Source organism: Capricornis sumatraensis, chromosome 5, assembly GCF_032405125.1.
Source record: "Capricornis sumatraensis isolate serow.1 chromosome 5, serow.2, whole genome shotgun sequence".
Lineage (NCBI taxonomy): Eukaryota > Metazoa > Chordata > Mammalia > Artiodactyla > Bovidae > Capricornis > Capricornis sumatraensis.
Window position 1 is genome coordinate 52,903,172 of NC_091073.1, and position 25,848 is coordinate 52,929,019.

At 41.0% G+C, this 25,848-nt stretch overlaps 1 protein-coding gene across 1 annotated transcript in view; it reads left to right on the forward strand.

Moving 5' to 3' along the window:
* Positions 1 to 16,524, forward strand: part of PIK3CG (phosphatidylinositol-4,5-bisphosphate 3-kinase catalytic subunit gamma) — a 30,375-nt gene extending 13,851 nt beyond the window's left edge. Inside the window, exons 9-10 of the mRNA XM_068973080.1 lie at positions 1,467 to 1,624; positions 16,246 to 16,524. Coding sequence (XP_068829181.1) covers positions 1,467 to 1,624; positions 16,246 to 16,524 — 437 coding nt within the window. The remainder of the gene's footprint in view (positions 1 to 1,466; positions 1,625 to 16,245) is intronic.
* The last annotated feature ends 9,324 nt before the right edge of the window (positions 16,525 to 25,848 follow it).

The following is a 25,848-nucleotide window of genomic DNA, read 5'->3' on the forward strand; positions in this document are numbered from 1 at the left end:
TATTTTCTGATTATGGTAAAATATGCCTAACATAAAATTTATCATTTTAACCAGTTTTAAGTATCTATTTTGGTGGCATTCACTGCACTCACATTGTTGTACAACCATCACCACCATCCATCTCCAAAACTTTTTCATCTTTCTTAATGCTGCTGCTGCTGCTGCTAAGTCACTTCAGTCATGTCCGACTCTGTGCGACCCCATAGACGGCAGCCCACCAGGCTCCCCTGTCCCTGGGATTCTCCAGGAAAGAATACTGGAGTGGGTTGCCATTGCCTTCTCTGTCTTACCTAATGGGAACTCATTAAATACTAACTTCCCAGCCTCACTCCACCCACCTCCCCTCCCTCACCCAGCACAGAGTAATTTTTAAACGGAAGTCAAGGTTGGAGCACAGATCTAGTAGTCATTATTGTGTAGGGACACAGAGGCTGTGATCACCCTAGGGGGGCACCCAGGAGTGAGTAATGGAAGAAGATACAGGAAAGGAGACTTCAGAAGGACAAGCTGGACAGTAGCTGGAAAGCTAGGAAGGTGGATATGATCAACAATGTCAGATAGTACAGAGAAGCAACAAAAAAGTCACCAGTGAGGGACTTGGCTGGGGGTCCAGTGGTTGGACTCCATTCTTCCAATGCAGAGAGCACAGGTTTGATCCCAAGTAGGGGGACTAAGATCCCACATGCTGCTCAACCAAATAAATAAAATGTTTTTAGAGTCACTGGTGCCCTTAAATCTAAAATGCTTCACCTTCCTAATTTATCCATCCTTTATGGTTCACTGTCTAACAGTGGTCAGTATTGGTGGCATGCCATGACATTTTTCTCTAAGAAATTTGATTCTTTACCATCTGAGCCACCAGGGAAGCCCAATTTAAGAGTGAAGCCTGGGGAAAAAGAAAAAACAACAACAACAACACCATATTGGGATAAATTGATGATTATCTTTGGGAATCAAGAGATAATGCACTTATGGACCATTCAGAGGACAGAGGGCTGAATAAATGAAAAGAGATGAAGGGAGCTGCGATGGTGACGGTGGTAGAAACTGACCCAAAGGAAATTCAAACGTTTTATTTGTAAGAGTGAGACATCTGTCTCTCCTGAGTTCCATAAACGGTGTGAGAGAGTCTCGGGCATGATGATGACATATATATGCCAGAGGGTTTGGAGTTATATTTGTAAGAATAGTTCTGAGACAAGAATTTTTTTAATGATATTTGGCTGTCATTTAAAGAGCATCAGAAGGATATCAAAACTATGCATGTTTCAAAGAGTGCTTTGTGGCTACTTACAGCACACACCTGCTAAGACAAAATATATCACAAGCAGAGAGTAAAAATAGCTCTCACACCCAAGATAGCTCATTTTCAGTCAACTGCAAAATATGTCAAGAAATGAACAGACCAGTGTGTTGTTTGCAATGCCATTGCGGTATAATGACGTTAGACATTTCCTTTTCTTAAGGAAATCTATTTCATATTGACTTTGGGCACATTCTTGGGAATTATAAAAGTTTCCTGGGCATTAATAAAGAGAGAGTGCCATTCGTGCTAACTCCAGACTTCCTGTTTGTGATGGGGACTTCTGGAAAGAAGACAAGTCTACACTTCCAGAAATTTCAGGTAATTGCTTCCCTCTTGACTGCCTGCTGGGAACACCGACCAGATGGTGCTGCAGCCCTCCCCTCTCACTTTGCTTTGAGTCTCCTCTTGCCTCTGTCCACCCACCTCTCAAATGGCTCCCCCGCCCCCCACGCCCACCCGCCTCCCAGTCTCTTCTGTCCCTTCCCCAAGCGCAAAATAATGCTTCTCAGTCACCCCCTCCTAAAACCCAACAGCAAGTAGGAGTATTCCATCCTCAATGGGACTGGTTAGTATAGTCCTGTTGATATATAGCAGGATGATGCGGCCCTGAAGACAGGGCTTTTAGGAAGAACTCCTGGCAGGCAGGTTTAGCCTTTGACTATTTACCTAATCAAGATGCCACCTAGAAGATCCAGATTTTACATGTCTTTTCAGGACTCACCAATGATGGTGAGCTTCTCTTGATTTTTGCTCCAGGTGTGTTTTTATCAGTTACTATTAATAGCACAAGGAATTCTTGCTTGTCTCTTTCTATAAAGGAAGGTTCCTTCTCTCATTGGAAACCTTGTCAGCTCTATTATAGGTTGTCCCAAGAGCTTTGGGTTGTCCCGCTCACCTGTCTACCCACTCCTCCGTGGGTCTCCCATCTCTCTAAGGGTGTCCACATTTGACTTTCTCTTTTATTCCTTCCTGGTCTACATCCACTTTTGACTATCAAATAGTATTTCACATACCCGAGGAGTAAAATGTTTGCTCTTTCAAATGTAATAACTGTGAATGAACTCAGAAAAGTTGTCATGACTATTGCAATACACCTATTTTAAAGCCCTCAAAACACAAACCAGACCAGCAGAGGCAACCAGTGATTACTTTATAAGCATGTTGGTCTCGAGCTCCCTTTAAACAGCCTCCCCCTTAACACCTTTGAAACACGGTTTGATTGGCATCCAGCCTTTCAGGACGCACGCTCTTTTCTGAGGGTCCTCTTGAGGCTCATATTAACCTTGGGAGATGACATGGGCCTTGACATTCAGGGGAACAGGAACTGGAATGTATTGTTTTGAAACCTGCCTGTGCTTGTTTGTTCTCCTGGCTGATTTTCGATGTGGTGGTTACCGGACTTCCCCTTCCACAGCACCAGGGGACTTGTCAGAGAAACTGAGATCTCTGTGGCCAGATGGTCTTAGGGCTAATGTTTTTCTGTGTAAACTCAACTGGGTTGCAGACTATTTCCAGGGATTTGACACATTTCAGTCCTGTTTTTCTTTTAGGGTTAAAAAAATCACATATTATGACAGCTTTCTGGAAGAGAAAAATGGTTACACACACACACACACACAACCTGGAAGAGTTTTACTATTTAATTTAAAGCAGGAGGGGCATGGGGAGGGGTGAGGGAATACTCATTTAGGGCTTCCCAGGCGGCTCAGTGGTAAAGAATCCACCTGCAGTGCGGGAGCTGCTGGTTCGATCCCTGGGTTGGGAAGATCCCCTAGAGAAGGAAATGGCAACCCACTCTAGTTTTCTTGCTTGCAGAATTCCATGCACAGAGGAGCCTGGCAGGCTAGAGTCCATGGGGCAGCAAAAAAGTTGGACATGGCTTAGAAACCAAACAGCAACAAATAATAAATCCTCATTTATCGTCTCCTGGAGATGGGGTGCATCTACTTTGAACAAACACAGTAGCAATAGTGCCATTTAAACACTCAGACAGACACGAGGATCTTGACCTCACAACAGTCTCTCCGTGTTTCTCCATGTATGTTCCCTTCCTTCTGGCCAAAGGTTGTCCCTAAAATGAGTGCTCATCTGAACTATTGTGGATAAAATTCCCCTCCTATAGTGCCCATATCACCCCACAAAGCCCAGCAATACTTCCACTTTAGTCTTCCTTGTTGTCATTTTTAAGTTTCAAAATATTCTTTAATGAAAAGACTTGGGGTTTGGGGAGGCCACAAACAGGCTCACTCCCTGTCCGGACAGCTTCCTCCCAAAGCAATAATTCTTTGCAGAGAGTCTGTCCCTTCAGTCTAGAAGCATTTCTACATCCTCTGTGACCGAAAGCTTATTTTTTGAGCCATTAGAACTGCTTTCATTAAAGCACATTCTAGGTGCATATGTGCTGCCAAAAACATACCTTTGTCAATTTCATTGTATTTAGCTATGACTGTTTTACAGTGCCGGCATACTCTATCAGTGAAGTGAAGTTGCTCGGTCGTGTCCGACTCTTTGCGACCCCAGGGACTGTAGCCTACTGGGCTCTTCCATCCATGGGATTTTCCAGGCAAGAATACTGGAGTGGGTTACCATTTCCTTCACCAGGAGATCTTCCTGACCCAGGGATTGAACCCGGGTCTCCCGCATTGTAGGCAGACGCTTTATACTCTATAAGTGCCTATAAATGAACCTTAAACAGATCAGCATGGCATTGTAGCTGAAAGGATGGCCTTTGGAGCAGACCAGCTTTAGCGTGCATCTTGGCTCTGCTGCTTAAAACCTCGAATATAATACAAATTACTTATCCCTTCAGAACCTCGGTTTCCTCCTCTGTGGGGTGGGAACTCTAAGACCCACCTCAAGTAGGGTTTTTAGGGAGTATTTACATGAAATATGTAGAATGCTTGGCTCAGGACCCAGACTACAGCAGGAACTCAATCAACGAGGCCTCCATTGTCACATATTTAACAGCAGCTCTTCAAACGCTGAACACTTTTAGGATGAGAAGCCCTCTGTGAAATGAGATCCCAAGCAGCACGTTAATATAGAAAACATGAAGAATAGCATTGCTCCTATTAAGGAGCAACTAGGGGTGTGAGCTCTGCTTGTTCTGCCTGCCCAGCCTGCCCTCTTCTCTGCTGGTCTCCCCGCCTTTTCCTCTCTTCACTCTCAAGAGGAAAAAGGCTGAACACTTACATTATACATGTATGGATACAATGTTACATATGCAGAATTTCTAAAATTTCCAGCTTGACAAAGATAAGCAGCAAGTTTTTTCATCATTTGACTCAGACCTGCTGACAGTTGTGTGTGTGTGTGTGTGTGTGTGTGTGTGTGTGTGTATGTGTGTGTGTGTTTACATACTATTAAGCCTTCTAGAATATTTTCTGTTTCTCACCTTGTGCTCCTTTTTGAGATGAAGTCCTGCAAGGTCAGGGGAGGGGAGCATCTTTCAACTCTCTAAAGAGCATCCAGGGATCTTGTATGACAAAGCTGCCATTTCTAGGTTGGGTAGGAAGCGTCGTATATATTTATTCTTTGAAGGAAATGTGTCCTTGGTTCCAGAGAACCACTAAATTTGAATTGATAAGGTTCATGAATGCACGCAGCACATTTGAATCACCTTAAAGAGCTGACCCACTTTTGTCAAGGGTGAGGGGAGCCTGCTCCACAAAGACGGAAAAGCCTACTGAGTTTGTGATGAGAGGACTGGAGTCAGGGGAACCGAAAGAGGAAAGCGTGGCTCTGTCCCACCCCCTCTCCTTTCCAATGTAGCTGGTCGATCCTAGGACCAGATTCATGAATCATTTCTAGAATAGGGCAGAGTTCAGGAACAAGCTGAAATAAGACACACGAAGGCCCACTTCTTGAACCCAAGATCATCTGTTTGCTTTCAGTAGCACCCTACACACAAGGTGCTAAACAGATACGTTGCAATGATGATTTTGATCAACAAATGCTGTGCATGGGAGGAAATAACTCTCTCTTACTAAAGAGATTAAAAAAAAAAAAAAAACCCATGGTTTTCCCACTGGTGGTGTATTTAAGGATCACTTTGTTTGAAATGTCCCTGAACAATTATAGAACATACTCCCAAACAAATACAGTGATATCACTGGAAAATGAAATTTGGCTTCCATTTACTTTATGTAAGAATGTAGGGTTTTTTCCTAAATTTTAATTTGTTTTTTGGTCCTATCACGTAGCATGTGAGATCTTAGTTCTCCAACCCAGGATGGAACCCAGGCCCCCTGCACTGGAAGTGTGGAGTCTTAACCAGTGGACCACCAGGAAAGTCCCCTAAATTTTAAAAGTAGTAAATGTTTCCTTAAAAAAAACAAAAGCCAATAAAATATTAAAAATATCCAGATATAAAATGTTGCCCACTATCCCACCTTCCAAAAAACACTGCCAACATTTTAGTTGATGGTGTTGTTCAATCGCTCAGTCATGTCTGACTCTTTGCCACCCCATGGACTCCAGCAAGCCAGGCTTCCCTATCCATCACCATCTCCTGAAGCTTGCTCAAACTCATGTCCATTGCGTTGGTGATGCCATCCAACTATCTCATCCTCTGTCATCCCCTTCTCCTCCTGCCTTCAACCTTTCCCAGCATCAGAGTTTTTTCCAATGAGTCAGCTCTTCGCATCAGGTGGCCAAAGTATTAAAGTTTCAGCTTCAGCATTAGACCTTCCAATGAATATTCAGGATTGTTCTCCTTCAGGACTGACTGATTTGATCTCCTTGCAGTCCAAGGAACTCCCAAGAGTCTTCTTCAGCACCACAGTTCAGAAGCATCAATTCTTCGGTGCTCAACCTTCTTTATGGTCCAACTCTCACATCCATACATGACCACTGGAAAAACCCTAGCTTTGACTAGACAGACCTTTGTTGGCAAAGTAATGTCTCTACTTTTTAACATGCTGTCTAGGTTAGCCATAGCTTTTCTTCTGAGGAGCAAGCGTCTTTTAATTTCATGGCTGCAGTCACCATCTGCAGTGATTTTGAAGCCCAAGAAAATAAAGACTCTCACTGTTTCCATTGGTTCCCCATCTATTTGCCATGAAGTGATGGGATCAGATACCATGATCTTAGTTTTTTGAATGTTGAGTTTTACGCCAGCTTTTTCGCTTTCCTCTTTCACTTTCATCAAGAGGCTCTTTAGTTCCTCTTCACTTTCTGCCATAACAGTGGTGTCATCTGCATATCTGAGGTGATTGATATTTCTCCCAGCAATCTTTATTCTAGCCTGTACTTCTTCTAGCCTGGAATTTCAACTTTCTATTGTTTCCTTTATTCTATTAAGCATTTTATCTTTTACCTAAAGAAGCTCTTTCATCAATGGTATCATTGTAGCTTTAAATATTTCAAACTTTTTACTTCTCTTTTGTCATTTGGATTAGGAAAAGAATGAGAAGAGAACATTGTAATTGGGAAAATGCTGAATTTGTGTTTGGATCTGACTTCTAATCCCATTTCAACTACTATCACCTTCAAATGAATCAGAATTTGGTTAAAAACTGAACCTAAGAACCAGACACAGTGTTACTCCCTTTACTTAAACTGTTTAGTGGCTTCTCACCTCATTTTGAATTAAATCTGAACATCTAAGCTTGCCCTGCCAGACGCTGTTCCTCAGAGACCCTGCCCCCCTCCAGCCTTACCCTACGGCTCTCACCTGCCTTCTCTTACTGGGTCAAGAAGGCCTTCCTCTGCTTTTCCACCAAGTTCAGCTGCCCCATGCTTGGGCCTGCTCCCTAGAACATTCTTCACTGCCCTTCTAGATGAGGTCCCTGGTGCTATCCCAGCCACAGTCCCCTGCCTGTTGCCTTCAGAGGATCCATCACAACAGGACCATGTCTGACCTGCATCCTGCCCCAGGAGGAGTTAGATGAGACTAGGGAACCCCTCAGGTTTCTTCCTTCCCCACAATTCATTGTATTTAGTGAGTTTATGAAGTGGTGACAGGCACAGATTCACAGGCTGCCATTGCCTGGATGTTAGTTAATAAGCCCTTACAATGCATTTTCAATACCATACATCCAGAGAGGAAGTAAGCCTAATTATGAAACCTAATGTTTTGGTAAATAATACAGACATGTAAATGTCATCTGATGCCTAATCACTTTTGTAGAGATTTCCTTACTGACATAAACATGACTACCCCCCCACCCCCATCAGAGCAGTAGTCACACCAATAGGACGTGCAGTATAGACCTAGCGTGTACATTCAATATCGTTTGCAAGGAGAATGAAACTTGGCCTTGTGGAGGCAAGCATTTTGAAGATGTTCTTTGCACACAGTAGGCACTTAGCAATATGTGTCAGATGGAGCTGAAGAAGTCTAGAGAGTCAGATAACCTCTTCACATGCACAGTGCACACACGGGTGGTGATAAGCATACTTAAAAGGCACTCGCCCCTAGGTGTCACTCTTCAGAAGGGTTTGATAAGAGGTCTGGAGTCTATTCATGGTGTTGCTTTAATATATGAGGTCCTGCTGTGTCGTCACCACAGGCAGTGTTGTCCCCAAGCCAGGGCATCCCCAGGCCCCTCAACCATCAGGCTCAGCCCTGCACCAAGTCACTACGCAGAGTCCTAGCTCCAATGCCTAGGAACTTTTATTCAATTTCTGCTGTGGTCTAACTCTTATCTCAGATCCTAGGCTATTATAGGAAAAGCCTCAGCTTTTAGCCCTGTTAGCCCTGCCTGTTTACTTGCGTCTAGAACTGGGACCATGCTCCCTCCTGCTGCTGCCTTGGTGGAGAGTCAGGTGCTCTCCCTGACTCCAGCCACAGGGACCAGGCACCACAGAAACCCCAGCATCTGACACTCCTCTGAGAACTGAGGCCACCTCACCATCACTCCCCCGTCCTAGGCACCCATTCCCTTCTTGGTGTTGTGACCCCTGCATTTGTCTACATCTCCGATTGTCTATACCTGTTGCCTGCCAGGCCGGGCTTTCTCAGCCTCCTGCTCCATCCTGTTGGAGTCACCAGACGTGGTTTCTCCCAGTCCACGAGGATACACCCATTCAACACATGACTACCTTTCGGGACCTGTACGAGGTCCAGGCAAGGCTTGCACCTTTACAGTTTAACCCTCTTTATATATGACTGGTCCCTGATTCACCCTCATTTTATTATTTTTTAGGATTATTATTTTTTTGATGTGGACCATTTGTTTAAAATCTTTACCGAATTTGTTACAATATTGTTTCTGTTTTATGTTTTGGCTTTTTGGTGATATGTGGGATCTTAGCTTCCCGAACAGGGACTGAACCCACACCCCCTGCACTGGAAAGTGAAGTCCTAACCACTGAACCACCAGGGAAGTCTCCACCCTAATTTTAAAGCAGTGAGTCTTGCCCCACACTGAACTTGGCTTTGGCACAGAAAGCGTTCATTCATCATGCACTGGCAGATTATTAGTGGTGTGGTAGTCACACTGCTGGGTCCAGCTGACATGAGCAGAGGATCGGCCCAGCGCACCGCAGAAGAGATGCACACACAGCTGTCTGGTTGCGGGTTTTACCCATGGTTTGCAGAGGGGGCAACGACTCCTGCCCTGGGGGGGTAGAAGAGGGGTGTGGCAATGAAGGAAGTGTTTTATCCGAGACCTTAAGATCTGAGTTCACTTTTATTTTGCCAAGCAGATGCAGGGAGGGGAAGGCACAGCCAGGCAGAAAGAAGAACATGAAAAAGGGCATGGAGTTGTTATTTAGTATCAATATTTTATGAATGAAAAGCATAGTTGTCTGGGGAACCTAGGTATATGTGGGAGAGTATGGCAGAATTTGAGTCAAGGAGGGAACTTTGTGTCCAATTTGAAGCAGTGAATTGGCTGGATTGGGGGGGTAGAGAGCTAAGCAAAGAAACCACTTGGAGCTCAATTGATTCATCACAAATTAATGTGATCAAGGCCTATTATAGCTCAACAGGGAGATGAGTTTATCCATTGAATTGCTCATACTATACTGAGTTGATTAAGGATTTGCATCCTCTCGGGATTTGCACCCTGGCTCACTAACGGTGTGGAGCTCAGCCTCCTCCACCCAGGTCTGAAGCCTGAAGTTTCACCCTTTCTTCACTCTCTCCATGGGAAGATGCCCTCAGAGAAGGGTTTGCATCAGCCATGGGTAGGAACTGGAATATGTTGGTGTGACTTCTCTGCCAGATACAGGCATGCATGGGCTTGTAGAATTGCTGGAACTTAAGATAAGCTTTCCTGAATTTTATCACTTTAATGGAAAAGATAGGAATACAAGACTGGAGAGATGGCCTTGGTTTGGATTTGTGCATTAATCCACCAGCATGTGCTGTTACTCCATTCCTAAGATCAGACCCCTTTTCTTCTAAACATTTATCAAGAGTAACCTTCCAACTGGCATCCTTCTCTGTGTTTAGTTTCTCTTAGAGAACTGTTTTGTCTACCATCAGAATATTATCGAAAACATTATTCACCATGTTACAAAGCGTACTCCTTATAAAGATCCTCTTGCAAAAGTTCTATCAGGTCTTGGTCTCCAGAAAAGCTGTGTTTCTCCTAAACAAATAGATTTTTTTTTTTTAATCTTCTGAACATTGGATGAAGTAACAGATTCACCTTTCCTTTTGACTGAAGATTTATTTGAAGGCTGCTCTTAGCAAGTCTGTAGGATTTGTGATATATAGTTTTAAATTAGTCTCTTTTCCAAACGCATTGTGGCTCATTTCCCGTGTTATTCCCTTTGCTTTTAATACCCACTTCTAATTAATGTTATTGTGACTCTTATGTATCTAAATAATCCACCTTCAACTCTCTTTTGGAACAAAGCTAAAAGACAAATACACACACGCACACACCCCTACATACTGTCTATTTAGAATATTTAAAGTAGAACAGTTTAATTGTAACCTTTAGATTTCTAACGAGTGCCTAGCTAAGTACTTGAAAAGAAGGCAGTACAGCCCTTCCCCTGGTAGACAGAGCTAGTCTGGGAATCATTCTAAGTCCTTAAAACAATCCTACGTCAAACTCCGCAAATGCACAGCAGAGAGTTGGACACACTCTTCTTTCGGATTTACCAGATTCCTACATTGTTAGGTCTGCTAATTAGCGACCTCTGTTTTGCCAAAATAACTTCTAAAGGCACTGCTGAGTCAAGTGATTGATTTTTATTTAAAGAAATGAAATCCTCTTCAAATGAAATATCATTTTCTCCTTATCTCCTTCCTCTAACAGACAGAGGCCACATTACTAATTAGGAAAACTAGGAGGGTGAGAGCATTTCTTTCTCATTGATGAGTATTTGTGAGTGTTATTTTTCCCTCTCCTCTCAGCACTGAATTCTTCTTCTGGAGTTTCTGTTTTATGGCCCTGAGGTTACTTCCTCATTCTTGTGGCTGTACAGTAGTATTTCACTTCCTCTTTGTTTCTAGTTGAGAATGGAGGCATTTGGTTTTAAGAAAAAGTAGGACTATTCCACATGACATTGGACCATTTAAGCAGCCATAGCTCACTGGTGGTTAAAAAAAATCAATAGATTATGCATAGAAAGGACTTTGTTTTCAGTACAGTGAACTGATAAGTTGATGATATATCAAATCAAGTGTTGACCCTGAAATGGTTATGAATTCCTTTGTTCCTAAGACTTACAAGAAGGGTAGCTCTGTAAAGGAATCTTTCTTTTGGTTCTGGATATTGTCAGTTAAGGTATTTGAATCACCTCTGAAATAAAGAGCAGAGGTACTATGTAGGCTCAATCTACTTATTCATGAGTAGTGGTCCAGCCAACGACAGTAATAATGTTACACTGTTCCCCAGGCTCACACTTGTTAACAAGTGCCTTAAACCAAGTCCTCCAAATCAGGGCCTTCCCTTCCCCCTTCTCCTCCACTCAATAGTACAAAGCCTCAACCAACAGCTGAAGAGGATGCCTGAGGTCAGTGCCCCACAGTCCTGGCGCAAGGGAAAATTCTGTTGCTACAGCCAGCAATTTCTGTATTCTGTGCTTCCTCCTGAGTTCCCCCAAGCCACATCCTCACAGCTGCTCAAACCAGAGGCCTGTGCTGAGACAGCATGGTCAGGACGCTGGGACAGACCCTTCATCTGAGTCTAAAATCAAACCCCTGGGGTTTGAGTCGAAGGAGTGAGAACCTCCTAGAGATGTAGCCGTGTGCCATAGGCTTCCATCATCCTGCCCACCTCGGGGGCCAGGACCAAGACCCCTCCTCCATCGACATTGGTGGGAGTAGGGCTTATCTCCCCAGCTCACCCCACCCCTAGGCCTCTGCTGTCAGAGGGATATTTTGGACAGGTCTAGATGGCAAGGTGAACTCCTCAGCATTGAGAAGTGTGTGCTCAGTCAGGCAACAGCTCATCCTGTCAATAATAATAGCCAACCTCTTACAACAGCACTTGAATCTCACCACAACTGCATGGCATGGGGTTACTGTTACTGTTATTCAGATTCTGAGATGAGGAAACTGAGGCCCAGAGAGGTTAAATAACCTCTCTGATGACAAACAGCTTGTCGGTAATAAAGCCAAGAGTTCAATCCAAGCAGTGAAGTGTGACTCTGTGTTTAACCACTGCCCCACACACCTTTAAGCAAAGGATAATTAAGTCTGCACTACATCTCTAAGTCTGCACCACCAGTCAGAACTCAGACATTGCGTCTTACCAATATGGGGTGTGTGGTCTTTCTCACAGAACTGGCCCTTGCCTGTGAAAGTTAAAATTCACCAAATAAATTCAAGCCAGTAGAAAGTCCTTATATAGAAGAGATGACTCTGGAGAGCAGCAGAATGGTTTTTTCCTTTTATATGTGTCTCTGTGGCTACAACGATTAGTGGATAGGTGCCTAAATATTTTCTGAGCACCTATGGATTGGTGTTATAATAACCTGATTCTAGATTTATTTTCCTCCTCAAAATTATTCTGTTAAAAAGCTTGACCACACAGTGGGCTCAGAGAGCAGGGGTTTGCCCAGAGCCCTCCGTGTACAGAAAGCTAGAAGATGATTAAAAATCAGAACGTCACCTAAATTCAAAATCAGAAGGCATCCTCATCTCTGCCCTTGTGAAGACTGTGCAAGTTGGCACATTAACAAGACTGTTGCCTGGGGTGAAGTCTGCTTCTAGCCTGTATCATTACCAAGAGATGAGCGAGATGTCAGTGGGTTCTAGGGATGAGCAAAAGACAGTGATTTCCAGCCGTAAGTGGAGTCATTAAGAATGCAAGAGTGCTAATGCACCAGGGCTGCTTCCAGGCCAGGGTGGTGGCTGGGCCACGGCAGGAACAGCCCCACCAGTGCTGTGGGCCTCCTGCTTTGTGGTGACTAAGCAGAGAGGAGAGGCAGAGTTGCTCTCCCCTCCAGGTAGGGAAGGGAGAGAACTAACATTTATTGAATCCTCCCCATAGGCCAGCCTCTATGCTGGGCATTTGGTACATATTGTCTGACTTCAAAAATGCCAGAAGAAGAGTCCATGGGATTTTGTATCTGGACAGAGTGATGTATACACAATCCAGCCTTAACATACAGAATGACAGAGGCCTGACCCCGGCTATCAGTGCAGTTACACTGCTCCATTCAGGCGACACAGACAAGACCATCTCTAAAGCCAAAAGGAAAAATCACTACTAACATTTTGGCCTGTAAATTTACATTCTTTTTTCCTATGTAAATATTTTGTGTCCACTTACCAAAATGGGATTATGCTATATGTGTTGGTGTGTACCTGCCTTTTAACTCATTTTTACATGCTTCTTATATACCCTTCTACAGAGTCATTACAGTAGTTTCAGAGTATGAAGCCGTAAAACTTGCATAAACCCTTATCAACCTCCAAGTGTAGGATATTTAGGTTGCTTTCAAGTTTCTACAATGTTAAACAATGTTCTAATGAAAATCCTTATAGATAAATCACTGCAATATTAACCAAAAAATTTTAAGGTAAATTCCTAGCCTGGAAATTGCCAAGTAAAAAAAGATGCTGACATTTTTTAAGTCAAGTTTTTACTGAAACATAATTCAGAGAACAGAATTCAGTCTTTTTAGGTATACAATTCTATGAATTTTTACAAATGTATCGGTTATGTAACCATCACAATTAAGTCTTATAACATTTATAAGTATTTTAAAGCTTTTGATACCTGTTAGCAAGTTGTCTGCTAGTGAAAGTATAACCATTCCCATCTACCATCAGTTTATGAAAGAGAACATTGGATAGTATCCTTAAAATTAAAAAAAAAAGACTTTTCAGTTTGGTAGGTGAAAGTTTCCACCTCATCTCAAGTTACATTTATTTGATGGACTAATGAAGTTGCATGTTTTTTTTCAAATGTCTATTATCTGGCTTTACATCTTGTAGTATGATATACTGTGGTCCTCCAGCGTGGCACTAGTGGTGAAGAACCCTCATGCAGGAGACATGAGAGGCAGTTCAATCCTTGGGTCGGGAAGATCCCCTGCGGAAGGGCATGGCAACCCACTCCAGTATTCTTGCCTGGAGAATTCCACGAACAAAGGATGCTCGCGGGCTGCAGACCATGTTGTGAAGAGTCAGACATGACGGAAATAACTTAGCATACATGCATGGTCTACTGTAACCTCGGCCCATATTTCTAGCCAACTCTTTGTCTCTTTCTTACTGCTTTGTAAGAGCTATGGGCTGGGGGAGGCTAGGAATAAAGGAGTGATCTGTCATGTTGCAAATATGGTTTTTCTTGGTTTTTTTTTTTTGCCTCTTTTAATATTGTTTATAGCTTTTTTCCTCAAAAATTAGAAGTTTCCATAATCTCTCCATCTTCCATTTTCAATTCCACCTTGGAAACCATCTTCTTAAAGTCCTTCCTTTCTCCTTTCCTGATTGTTTAAATAATATTTTCCCTTCTTACTTTCTTTTTCAAATTTTACTTTTTTAAAAAATATTTTTTGTCTCACTGCGCTGGGTCTTAGTAGTGGCGTGCAGGGCCTTCAATCTTTTCTGCAGAATGTGGGACCTTGTAGTTGTGGCATTCAGACTCTAGCTGTAGCACGTGGGACCTACTTCCCTGACCAGGGATCAAACCCAGGCCCCCACATTGAGAGCATGGTGTTTTAGCCACCGGACCACCAGAGATGTCTCCCCTTCTTACATTTAAATGTTTAATTATTTTGGAATTTGATATATCATATGGAATAAACTATTTCTCCCCCACTCCAAATTATGAGCCAATTGTACCAGACCCATTGACCAAATAATAGATATTTCCTCCACTAATCTGAGAAGTAGCCTTTATGTTTACTATGTAATATATAATATTTAAAGTTAGATATCTCTGAACTTTCCCTACTGTTCCACAAAATTCATTATCTTTTTTGGAACAGAATAGACACAATTATAAATATCATAACCTTATAATGTGCTTTAATGACAAGCACTGTTTTTTTTGTTACTATACTTGTTCAAAATGTTGTCTCAAGCCCTAATTATTCCAGACAAACTTGAAAACTTATCTGAGTTTAAATATCCAATAAGAATTTTTATTCAATTTCATTATATATTAATCTGAGAATATTTATCTTTATAATAAGCACTTTTATCAGTGAGGAACATACCTTGACACTTCACATGTTTAAGTTTCCTTTTGCATGCTTCAGTGAATTTTTACAGTTTTGAAAAATGAGTTCTGCATATTTTTGTATAGGTGCTTACCTCAGAAATCATGGGGAGTTGTTACCGTTATTCACAGCATGTCTTTTCTCTTTCTAACTGGTAGCTCCTACTTATAGCATTCTATTTATTAATTTCATAGAAAGTTAGTTTAATAAAAACTAGTTTCAATAGTATTTTAGTTCTTCCCTCCTTCAATGTTCTAAGAAGACAACAGTTATTTGTAAATACTAATGATTTTACCTTCAATTTTCTAATTTTATGCACTTCCCCCCAACTCATTATTCAAAATGATCTTTACTGGTAATTTCATATAATTCTTCACATTATTATATGCTCATTATGTATTAAGTTACATGTTACTTTTATAAAACTCAAAAGTGGATTTTATCCCAGTACCTTATGATGAACTACCTTGCAATTTTGTGATAAACCCTAGTTGGCTATGGAGTGTTATTCTCTTAACACTTTATCCAGTATTTGATTTAAAATATTTAAACCCATAATCATTCCTTTCAGTTTTCTTTAACACACCATCTTTGTCAAATTATGGTATAAAGGTTGGGCTGTCCTCATGTTGTAAAATTGGGAACCTTGTAGCTTTTCTTCACATTGGAACAATTTGACGCGCATGCCTGCTGCTTCAGAAATGAATTTAAATCACCTGTGTCACCTGTTCTAAGGCTTTCAGAGGAGGCAGCAGCCATGTCATTGTTGTAAATTCTATCTCAGTATTCAGAGTTTATATTAAATTTCCAAATGTCATTCAACAACTTTGAGAGTCAGACACTGGAAAGCTAATTCATCTGTTTTCTTAAAATAGGACGCATTGGGAAATAAAGAAGAAAACTAGCTAGATCTCAAAAACCGAGTTTCCATCTCTTCTTTGCATTCCGTTAGCTCTTAGCAAACATTGTTTATGCTTACGTAAACTTAATTGATTCCAGCATGGTGTTCAAAAACTGACACATTCCTCTTCAGAGACTACAGAAATGTCCACCCTCAATTCCCTAGGAAGGAAATCGAAGTAAAAAGACAGAATAAGAAATAAGATGAAACTTTCTGTATCCGTTTTCTTTGAGCATACCTTAGGTGTTTGTAACCACTCTACATTGCTTCAGAGACTGTAAAAGCGGTCTGTGTTCTTGTCAAGTGTTTTTCATCTGAGGCAGGGGACTGCCTTGCTTGTGCTGATTTTCTCACAGGGACAGGATAATGCCATGTAAATTCCAAAACAGTCTGCTGGTCCTTATCCTACTTTGTTACTGTAACAACAGTTAATAGCTTTCTCTTTTCCTTTATCCAGGATGTGTGCGTCAAGGCTTACCTAGCCCTTCGTCATCACACAAATCTACTGATCATTCTGTTCTCCATGATGCTGATGACAGGAATGCCCCAGTTAACCAGCAAAGAAGATATCGAATACATTCGGGATGCCCTAACAGTAGGGAAGAGCGAGGAGGATGCTAAAAAGTATTTTCTGGATCAGATTGAAGTTTGCAGGGACAAAGGATGGACTGTGCAGTTTAACTGGTTCCTACATCTCGTTCTTGGCATCAAACAAGGAGAGAAACATTCAGCCTAATACTTGGGTTAGAATTAAAAAGCTTTAAGTAAGCACAACAGTCATTGAACTTGATTTTAAATGCCCTAGAACATTATGAAAGCTGCCGCTTGAGAAACATAGTTCTTTTTGTAGCTGAACTCTTCACTGGAGAAATATCGTCCTGAGTGTTTGTTTAAGTGCTGTTCAGTTTTAGGTTTATTTGCAGGTTTGTTTGTTTCTCATTTGTCTCAGTGACGTTGGAGAACATTCTAAGTTTAAACAGCCTAATTACCCCCTCACTGTGACTGATGTTTTGACTGTCATATTATTGGGTGCTTCCTGAAATTCTTCAGAATCATTGGTAACATCTCTTCATCTGGGTTTCCTCTCAATTTTGGTTATCCTTTTCTTTCTCAAATTCTTTATGGGAAAAAGAAAAAAGCAAAACAAAACACATGCTCATTGTAACCTTTGTCTCATTCATCTAATGCTTCTAAACATCCCCTCTGTGTCTGTAGATGTTACTAATGTGCCAAAAGCAAGGAAAACGAGCTCCTCTTTTCAGGGCCTTTGGTCATCAGATTCTATTACCACAGAGACTCACAAACACCAAATGGAAAATTGGAACTTTTGTGCCCTGACCCTCATCTGCTGCTCTGGTTCCACAATTATGAATTGCAAAATTTGTCTCAACTCTGCCCACAGGGTAAACCTCTCAAGTACAATTATGACAGCCTGCTTCCAAATAACCAAAGGGACTCATCTGGGGCCTTCATATTCCTCCCCCTGAGCCCTCCCCACCTTCCTCCCTGTCTCTCTTCTTCCTCACTTTCAACCTTCTCAAAGTTCTTTATGCAGAGTTGTGAAAATTTCAAGAACACTCTAGAACTCAACAATTAGTTGAAAAACAATTTCTCCTCTAGGGATACTAGAATTGTAGGTACTTGTAGAGATGTTTGTTGGGGTTTTTGAAAGGTACATTATTAAAGGAGATAGTCTAGAAAATATGCATGAATTTCCAAATGCCTTAATTTTAAATTTTGGCCTGAGAAGTTTTTTCTTTCTTTTTAATGGAAGAAGATATTTAATATCTAAAAAGATCTCCAGGTTAGGAAGAACACTACTTGCCCTATGCATCTCACAACTTAAAGGACCTTTAGTCTTCAAATTTCCTAGAAATAATTAAAATGTCTTCTTTAAAAACTACTTTCATCTCTTAAACATTTTACTATTTATTGGAAGTGTTAACAGAGAAAGATGATTATTTATAAAATATTTTAGAATTATCTATAGTTAATACTTGACATAGAAATAACTGTTAATGGTGTCTGTGTTTAAGTATGCATGCATGCTAAGTCACTTCATTCATGTCCAACTCTTTGTGACCCCATGGACTGTAGCCCACCAGGCTCCTCTGTCCATTGGATTCTCCAGGCAAGAATACTGGAGTGAGTTGCCATGCCCTCCTCCAGGGAGTCTTCCTGACCTAGAGATCAAACCTGCATCTTACATCTCCTGCATTAGCAGGTGGGTTCTTTACCTCTAGCACCACGTGGGAAGCCCTATGTTTAAGCGTACTGGGATATAAATAAATATTTAATTTTCAAATGTTCTACATAGATACATGTTGGACTTTGGTGTACACCAAACTTTTCTTTATGAGTACACAAAAGTCCAGTGGTCTTAACTCTAGCTGGAAATCAGAATAACCAGGGATACTTTAAAAATACCCTGCCTGAGTGCCCATCTTGGGTTGTAATTAGTTTGGGATGAGGCCCAGACATCAGTGTTTTTCTAAATACCTCCGGGAGATTCTAACAAGCAACCAGCGTTCAAAAACCCTGCATGACCTTTAAAGGTGCAGATAACACTGCTTCCTTGCCACTGAGCCTTTCCTTGACTCCTAACGTATCTAGAAAACACTCCTCTTCCTTGACAACTCATCCTTTTATAATCACACTTATCGCCCTGTACATAAGACCATACCTGTAATCAAATGTTTATTCCTCTGTGTTAATGGAGGATGGATATTATTTTATAATATTTTTAGTATTATTTTATAGTATTTTTAGACCATCTATTCCCCACCATTCTTTCTCAATAACAGGAAGATTGATCTTTCTCATTCAGAAGAGAATGTTTTGTTAATTTCATAACACATAGTCAAGCCCAGACCTTGTACAGATTCCACTTATTTGCTTTGCTGAAGCAATCATCTTGATAGAATTACAGAGGAATGTATTTATATTTAGCCCATTGGTGCAGGTGTGTACAAACTTGCTCAAGTGAACAAGTTCTTTAGTTATGCTGATTCTATACCTATGCATATCACATTGAGCTTAATTTTTCCAGGTTCCAATGAAGGTACAAGTTTAATTCTATAGACTTGCAAATAAACAAAAATCACCTTTGTGTGCTTCCTTCATTGTCCCTAATGAATCACATGACCCATAACTTTTATACATTTGAAAATGTCATCTTTTATGGAGCTGGCACCAGGCATATCTGAATAATGGCTTTGGTGCTCAGCTTACATTTAGACCACATTTGCGTGAGTACAGATAACAATGGACCCGATAAAAATGTTGCTTCTGCTCTAATTGAAATACTTCGTCTCTATGGCTGTAAATGAGGTCTTTAAACACTGATCCAAGGCTTTGGAACTGGGACTATGGCCACTAACGTAAAGTAAAACATAGAGAATATTCTAGACCTTGTCCTGGCATTTGCCTGGCTTTGGTGATACTGGTGAGAGAAGGGAGACATTGTAATAAAATATATCAACTCCTAGAGCAAACTCTTGATTTAAAAAAAATTAACTTTGTTAAATAAATCCTTTACAAGAGATGAATTAGTTAAAAAAGAAAAGTTTAGATGTCAGAATTCTGCAGCATAATTTGGAGGCTGTTAGTTCTGTATAAGTGGAAATTATTTTTTGAAATGAGTCTGTAAAGCAATTTAGAAAGTAAGTTTCTGGAGCAAATTCTGGCATTTATTTGCTAAGTGAGGCTCCTTTGTCCTGTGAAATAAATTTTCAATTATACTTTATAAGGAAAAAAGAAATCTGGAATTTTAAAGGTCCTGGTGTATTACTTTAAGTTTAATCCAACCAAATAACTCTGGTCACAAAATCAAATGGTTTTATTCTAGGTGCTTGTCTGCATTTTATCAAAGATTTATTTTCAGGGCAGATGCTAGGGAACTAAAGCACATACTTTGGCTTAAGTGAGTCCAGAGAGCTGGTCCACTCCCTCTCCAGACAGCCCCATCCTCTCTACTTGAGTGTGTATTTCCATTGTAAATTGTTATATGTAAATTTAAATAAAAGAAGGAATCTTATCTTGTGTTCTCTGCATGCATTTTTTTAATGTCTGAAAGTTAAGATAGTCCTAAAACTCAAATTCTTTCTTTCAAGAAATCTTTACTGAGTGCCCCCTACCTATGAGGCGCTGTGTTAAGTATTGGATATGGACAAAGCTGACCGAGTCCCAGTCCTTAAAACATTTATAATTTGTTGGTGATAGCAGACACTTCATGATGGGGGTTGTTGTGGGTTGCATATCCCCCCAAAACATATGCTGAGGTCCTAACCCCTGATATCTGTGAATGTGATCTTATTTGGAGATAGGGTCTACACATGTAATCAAGTTAAGATGAGGAGGGCTCTACATTTGCCTGCACAAAACTATAATTCAAAAAGATACACGTACTTCTCTATTCATTGCAACACTGTTCACAACATCCAAGACATGGAAGCAACCTAAACATCTACAGACAGACTAGTGGATAAAAAAGATATAGTATACGTATGTGATGGAATACTACTCAGTCCTAAAAAGAGTGAAATGATGCCATTTGCAGCAATATGGAAGGAACTAGAGATTACCATCTAAGTAAAGTAAGTCTGAAAGAGAAAGATACCATATGATATCACTTATATGTGGAATCTAAAATATGGCTTAAATGAACCTATCCAAAAACAGACTAACAGACATAGAGAGCAGACTTGCCATTGCCAAGGAGGAGTGGGCAGGGAGAGGGATGGACCGGACGTTTGGGGTTAGTAGATGTAAACTACTGCATTTACAATGCGTAAACAAGGTCAGGCTTCAATAGTACATGAACCGTGAGCTTCCAGATATTCAAATTGGATTTAGAAAAGGCAGAGGAACCAGAGATCAAATTGCCAACATTCATTGGATCATCAAAAAAGCAGAAAAACATCTATGTCTGCTTTATTGACTATGCCAAAGCCTTTGGTTGAGTGGATCACAACAAACTGTGGAAAATTCTGAAACAGATGGGAATACCAGACCACCTAACCTGCCTCTTGAGAAATCTGTATGCAGGTCAGGAAGCAACAGTTAGAACTGGACATGGAACAACAGACTGGTTCCAAACAGGAAAAGGAGTACGTCAAGGCTGTATATTGTCACCCTGCTTATTTAACTTCTATGCAGAGTATATCATGAGAAATGCTGGGCTGGATGAAGCACAAGCTGGAATCAAGATTCCCAGGAAAATATCAATAATCTCAGATATGCAGATGACACCACCCTTATGGCAGAAAGCAAAGAAGAACTAAAGAGCCTTTTGATGAAAGTGAAAGAGGATAGTGAAAAAGTTCACTTAAAATTCAACAGTCAGAAAACTAAGATCATGGCATCTGGTCCCATCACTTCATAGTAAGTAGATGGCGAAACAGTGGCAGATTCTATTTTGGGGGGGCTCCAAAATCACTGCAGATGGTAACAGCAGCCATGAAATTAAAAGACACTTATTCCTTGGAAGAAAGGCTATGGCTAACCTAGACAGCATAATAAAAAGCTGAGACATTACTTTGTTAACTAATGTTCGTCTAGTCAAGGCTATGGTTTTTCCAGTAGTCATGAATGGATGTGAGATTTGGACTGTGAAGAAAGCTGAGCACTGAAGAATTGATGCTTTTGAACTGTGGTGTTGGAGAAGACTCTTGAGAGTCTTCATTGGAAGGACTGATGCTGAAGCTGAAACTCCAATACTTTGGCCACCTGATGCCAAGAACTGACTCATTTGAAAAGACCCTGATGCTGGGAGAGATTGAAGGCTGGAGGAAAAGGGGAATGACAGAGGATGAGATGGTTGGATGGCATCACTGACTCAATGGACATGAGTTTGAGTGAACTCTGGAGTTGGTGATGGACAGGGAGGCCTGGCGTGCTGCAGTCCATGGGGTTGCCAAGAGTCAAACACGACTGAGTGGCTGAACTGAACTGAAACAATGTCCTAATGTATAGCACAGGTAACTATATTCAATTCCTGAGATAAACCATAATGGAAAGGAATTTACAAAAGAATGTAAAATTTTTTAAATAAAAAGATGAAGTGGGCCCTAATCCATCATCTACTTAACAGAAGAGGAGAAAGAATGCCTTGTGAAGGAGCTAGAGATCATAAGAATGTGTCTACAAGCCAAGGAACCCCTGGGGCCACCATAAACCAGAGCAGGAAAGAAGGGTTCTCCTCTGAAAGCTTCCAAGGGAGCATGGCCCCACCAGCAACTTGGTTTCAGCTTTATAGGCTCCAGAACTGAGAAAGAATACACTTTTTTGCTTTATGCCACCCAGTTTGTGATATTTTGTTATGGCATCCCTAGGAAAATAATACAGTATCAATAATGAAAAATTGTGTGGGGTTTGGGGGGCTAGGAGGATCACAGAATTTAGGTAACTATATCTATTTATATTTTTCTGCTATTACCAAAGAGATTGAATTGTAAGCAAAATATATGACAATGTGCTTATATTATTAATGCATTTTAAAGGCTCTAATAATTCACTAAGTGAAAGACAAGTATCTCATTAGAAAACATCTAATTCATACACAAAAAAATGCACTGTGGCTATTAAGCACATCACAGCAGAGTCCAAATGACTACTGATTAAACAAATGCAAATTAAAACCTAAGTTCCTTTTCACCATCCAATAAACAAATATTGGTAATGCCCAGAATTAGTGGTAATTTGAGAGAAAGTGCACTCTATTACACTGTTGAAAGCAGAGCAAGTTGGTAAATTCATATATGGTATTTTGTGAAAATTAAGAACATGAAGAAGGAATGTGTTCTCTAGCCCAGCAAGTCCACATTCAAAATTTATCTTTCAGAAATTCTTGGACAAGTATACAACGACTTTGGATAAAAACAGTTACCAGCATTCTTTGTAATAACCAAAAATCGGAAACAACTGAAAATTCACTCTCACTAGCAGACTGGTAAAATCACATCCTTACAATGGACTGTTATGAACCCTTGAAAAGGTAGAGCAAAGTCTATTGATAACCAGGTAGATCTATGACCTGCTGAGGAATGAAACAACGTGGTAATAAAACAGTGTTTCTTTAGTTATATTCAAGCTAAAATGTAGGTTTGTATAAGCCTTGAAGACTGGGGATATACTCATATCAAACCATTAGTAGTGACTCTATTTTTTACCTTGCAGTCATTTTTTTCTCTTAGATCTTGGGGAATTTGAGTTTCTATTAGTTGGATTTCTTAACTAGGGAAAAAAATTAAGTCATTCATTTTGTGAGGGAAAATGCAGTCTGCATGATAATCTTATCCTATAGCTTACCATAGAGCCTCATTAAAAGCTAAGAAAATTTTGTTTTTCAGAGGGAAAATAATCATGTGAAGTCAATAATTATCAAGCCCTGGCATTAAAGTTGTTGAAACTTCTTGGCATGAAGAAGACCCTGTCAAAGCCTTCTGCCAAGGTCTGTGGCTGAATAGCATTTCCCACCGTCAGTCATATGACTCCAGTTATCAGGGACCAGTCTGGCCTCCAACCCAGCAGCTTGCGTTTGCGTCATCACCAAGCACCTGTGCTACAAAACAGCTGGTCTGTGACTACGGAGGCCTTCCATTGGGGAAATCTCATGCCCACAAACCACTGACAAACCCCTGACCTTTCTCCAACTCACGGTTCTGGAAACCAGAGAAGACCATTATTCATTTTGGAAGCACCTCCTTGCTGAGATAATCACTGTTCGTGGTGACAGAGCACATTCTGCAGGTTTCACTGGGTAGATGGTTTTGACTCCTTTAATCTATGCAGATTGAGAGGAGTCTGAGATCTGAGAGATCCTGGTAGAAGTGCTGGACCATAAGCCAGCATTTTGGCGATAACCTATGTGAGAGTCTGAACCAGATGCTGCAGCAGCAGTTTGGATTAGGTGGGGCAGTAAAGAGAGCAGTTAAGCAACTTTGGTATTAGATCATTCCACATTCAAGCAATGATTGTCTCTTGAAAAAACTATCTAATCTCTAAATTTCAACCCTCTCCTCTGGAAACTGAGAGGACAGTAGTCCCTCATTTGCAGATTTGACTGTGCCGATTAAATGAAATAATGAAAATGAAGCATTAAGTAGAATGTCTGCTGCTGCTGCTGCTGCTGCTAAGTCACTTCAGTCGTGTCCGACTCTGTGTGACCCCAGAGACGGCAGCCCACCAGGCTCCCCCGTCCCTGGGATTCTCCAGGCAAGAACACTGGAGTGGGTTGCCATTTCCTTCTCCAATGTAGGAAAGTGAAAAGTGAAAGTGAAGTCGCTCAGTCATGTCCGACTCTTCGCGACCCCATGGACTGCAGCCCACCAGGCTCCTCTGCCCATGGGATTTCCCAGGCAAGAGTACTGCATTTCTGGCTCTATATTATTGCTATTATTCAATAAACGGAAGCTGTCATTTCTCTGTTCCTTTTCAATGAAGGCTGAAGAATCTTGAGAAATACAAATGAAAAGTTCAATGGCATCATCCTTGGAGTGTGACCTTTTAGAGTATTTTCAATGATGGAAATCTTAACAACTTTCTAAGTATGGTGTCTTCCAGAAAGGATTTCAAAGAAGAAATCATAGAAATAGAAAATATTTCTATTTTATGCCAACATCAGATACCAAAGAAATCTAAATATCATCTTTCTCTGATGAGTTATTCCAATCAATACAAATTAGTCCCTGGGTTTTTCTGGGCCTAAGGCAAGTCAGATAAACTAGAATCAATTGACAAGGCTACTGCTTTCTATTTACATTCTTCCATCAGCTTTATTAAAAATCAGTTCCCATAAAATTCATCAATTAAACTGTGCAAATTGATGAGTTTTGACAAATATATGTATCCATGTATCAACCACCACAATCAAAATATCAAACAGTTTCATCATTCAAAAATTTCCTCTCATGCCTCTTTGTAGTCAATACTCTCCCACAGAAATGCTTCCTATGACTACAGTTTTGTCTTTTCTAGAAATTCATATAAATGGAAACATAATATGTGGTCTTTTGTGCCTGGCTTCTTTCACATGGCATAATGCTTTTGACTAGTAAAATATAATTTTTCCACAGTTTATTGTGATCCACACAGTCAAAGGCTTTGGCATAGTCAATAAAGCAGAAATAGATCTTTTTCTGGAACTCTCTTGATTTTTCCATGAGCCAGCAGATGTTGGCAATTTGACCTCTGGTACCTCTGCCTTTTCTAAAACCAGCTTGAACATCGGGAAGTTCACAGTTCACGTACTGCTGAAGCCTGGCTTGGAGAATTTTGAGCATTATTTTACCAGCGTGTGAGATGAGTACAATTATGCAGTAGTTTGAGCATTTGTTGGCATTGCCTTTCTTTGGGATTGGAATGAAAACTGACCTTTTCCAGTCCTGTGGCCAGTGCTGAGTTTTCCACATTTGCTGGCATATTGAATGCAGCACTTTCACAGCATCATCTTTCAGGATTTGAAATAGCTCAACTGGAATTCCATCACCTCCACTAGCTTTGTTCGTAGTGATACTTTCTAAGGCCCACTCAACTTCACATTCCAGGATGTCTGGCTCTAGGTGAGTGATCACACCATCGTGATTATCTGGGTCATGAAGATCTTTTTTGTGCAGTTCTTCTGTGCATTCCTGTGACCTCTATGGTTTTTCCAGTAGTCATGTATGGATGTGAGAGCTGGACTGTGAAGAAAGCTGAGCACCATAGAACTGATGCTTTTGAACTGTGGTGTTGGAGAAGACTCTTGAGAGTCCCTCAGACTGCAAGGAGATCCAACCAGTCCATTCTGAAGGAGATCAGCCCTGGGTGTTCTTTGGAAGGAATGACGCTAAAGCTGAAACTCCAATACTTTGGACACCTCATGCGAAAAGTTGACTCATTGGAAAAGACTCTGATGCTGGGAGGGATTGGAGGCAGGAGGAGAAGGGGACGACAGAGGATGAGATGGCTGGATGGCATCACCGACTCGATGGACGTGAGTTGAGTGAACTCCGGGAGATGGTGATGGACAGGGAGGCCTGGCGTGCTGCGATTCATGGGGTCACAAAGAGTCAGAAACGAC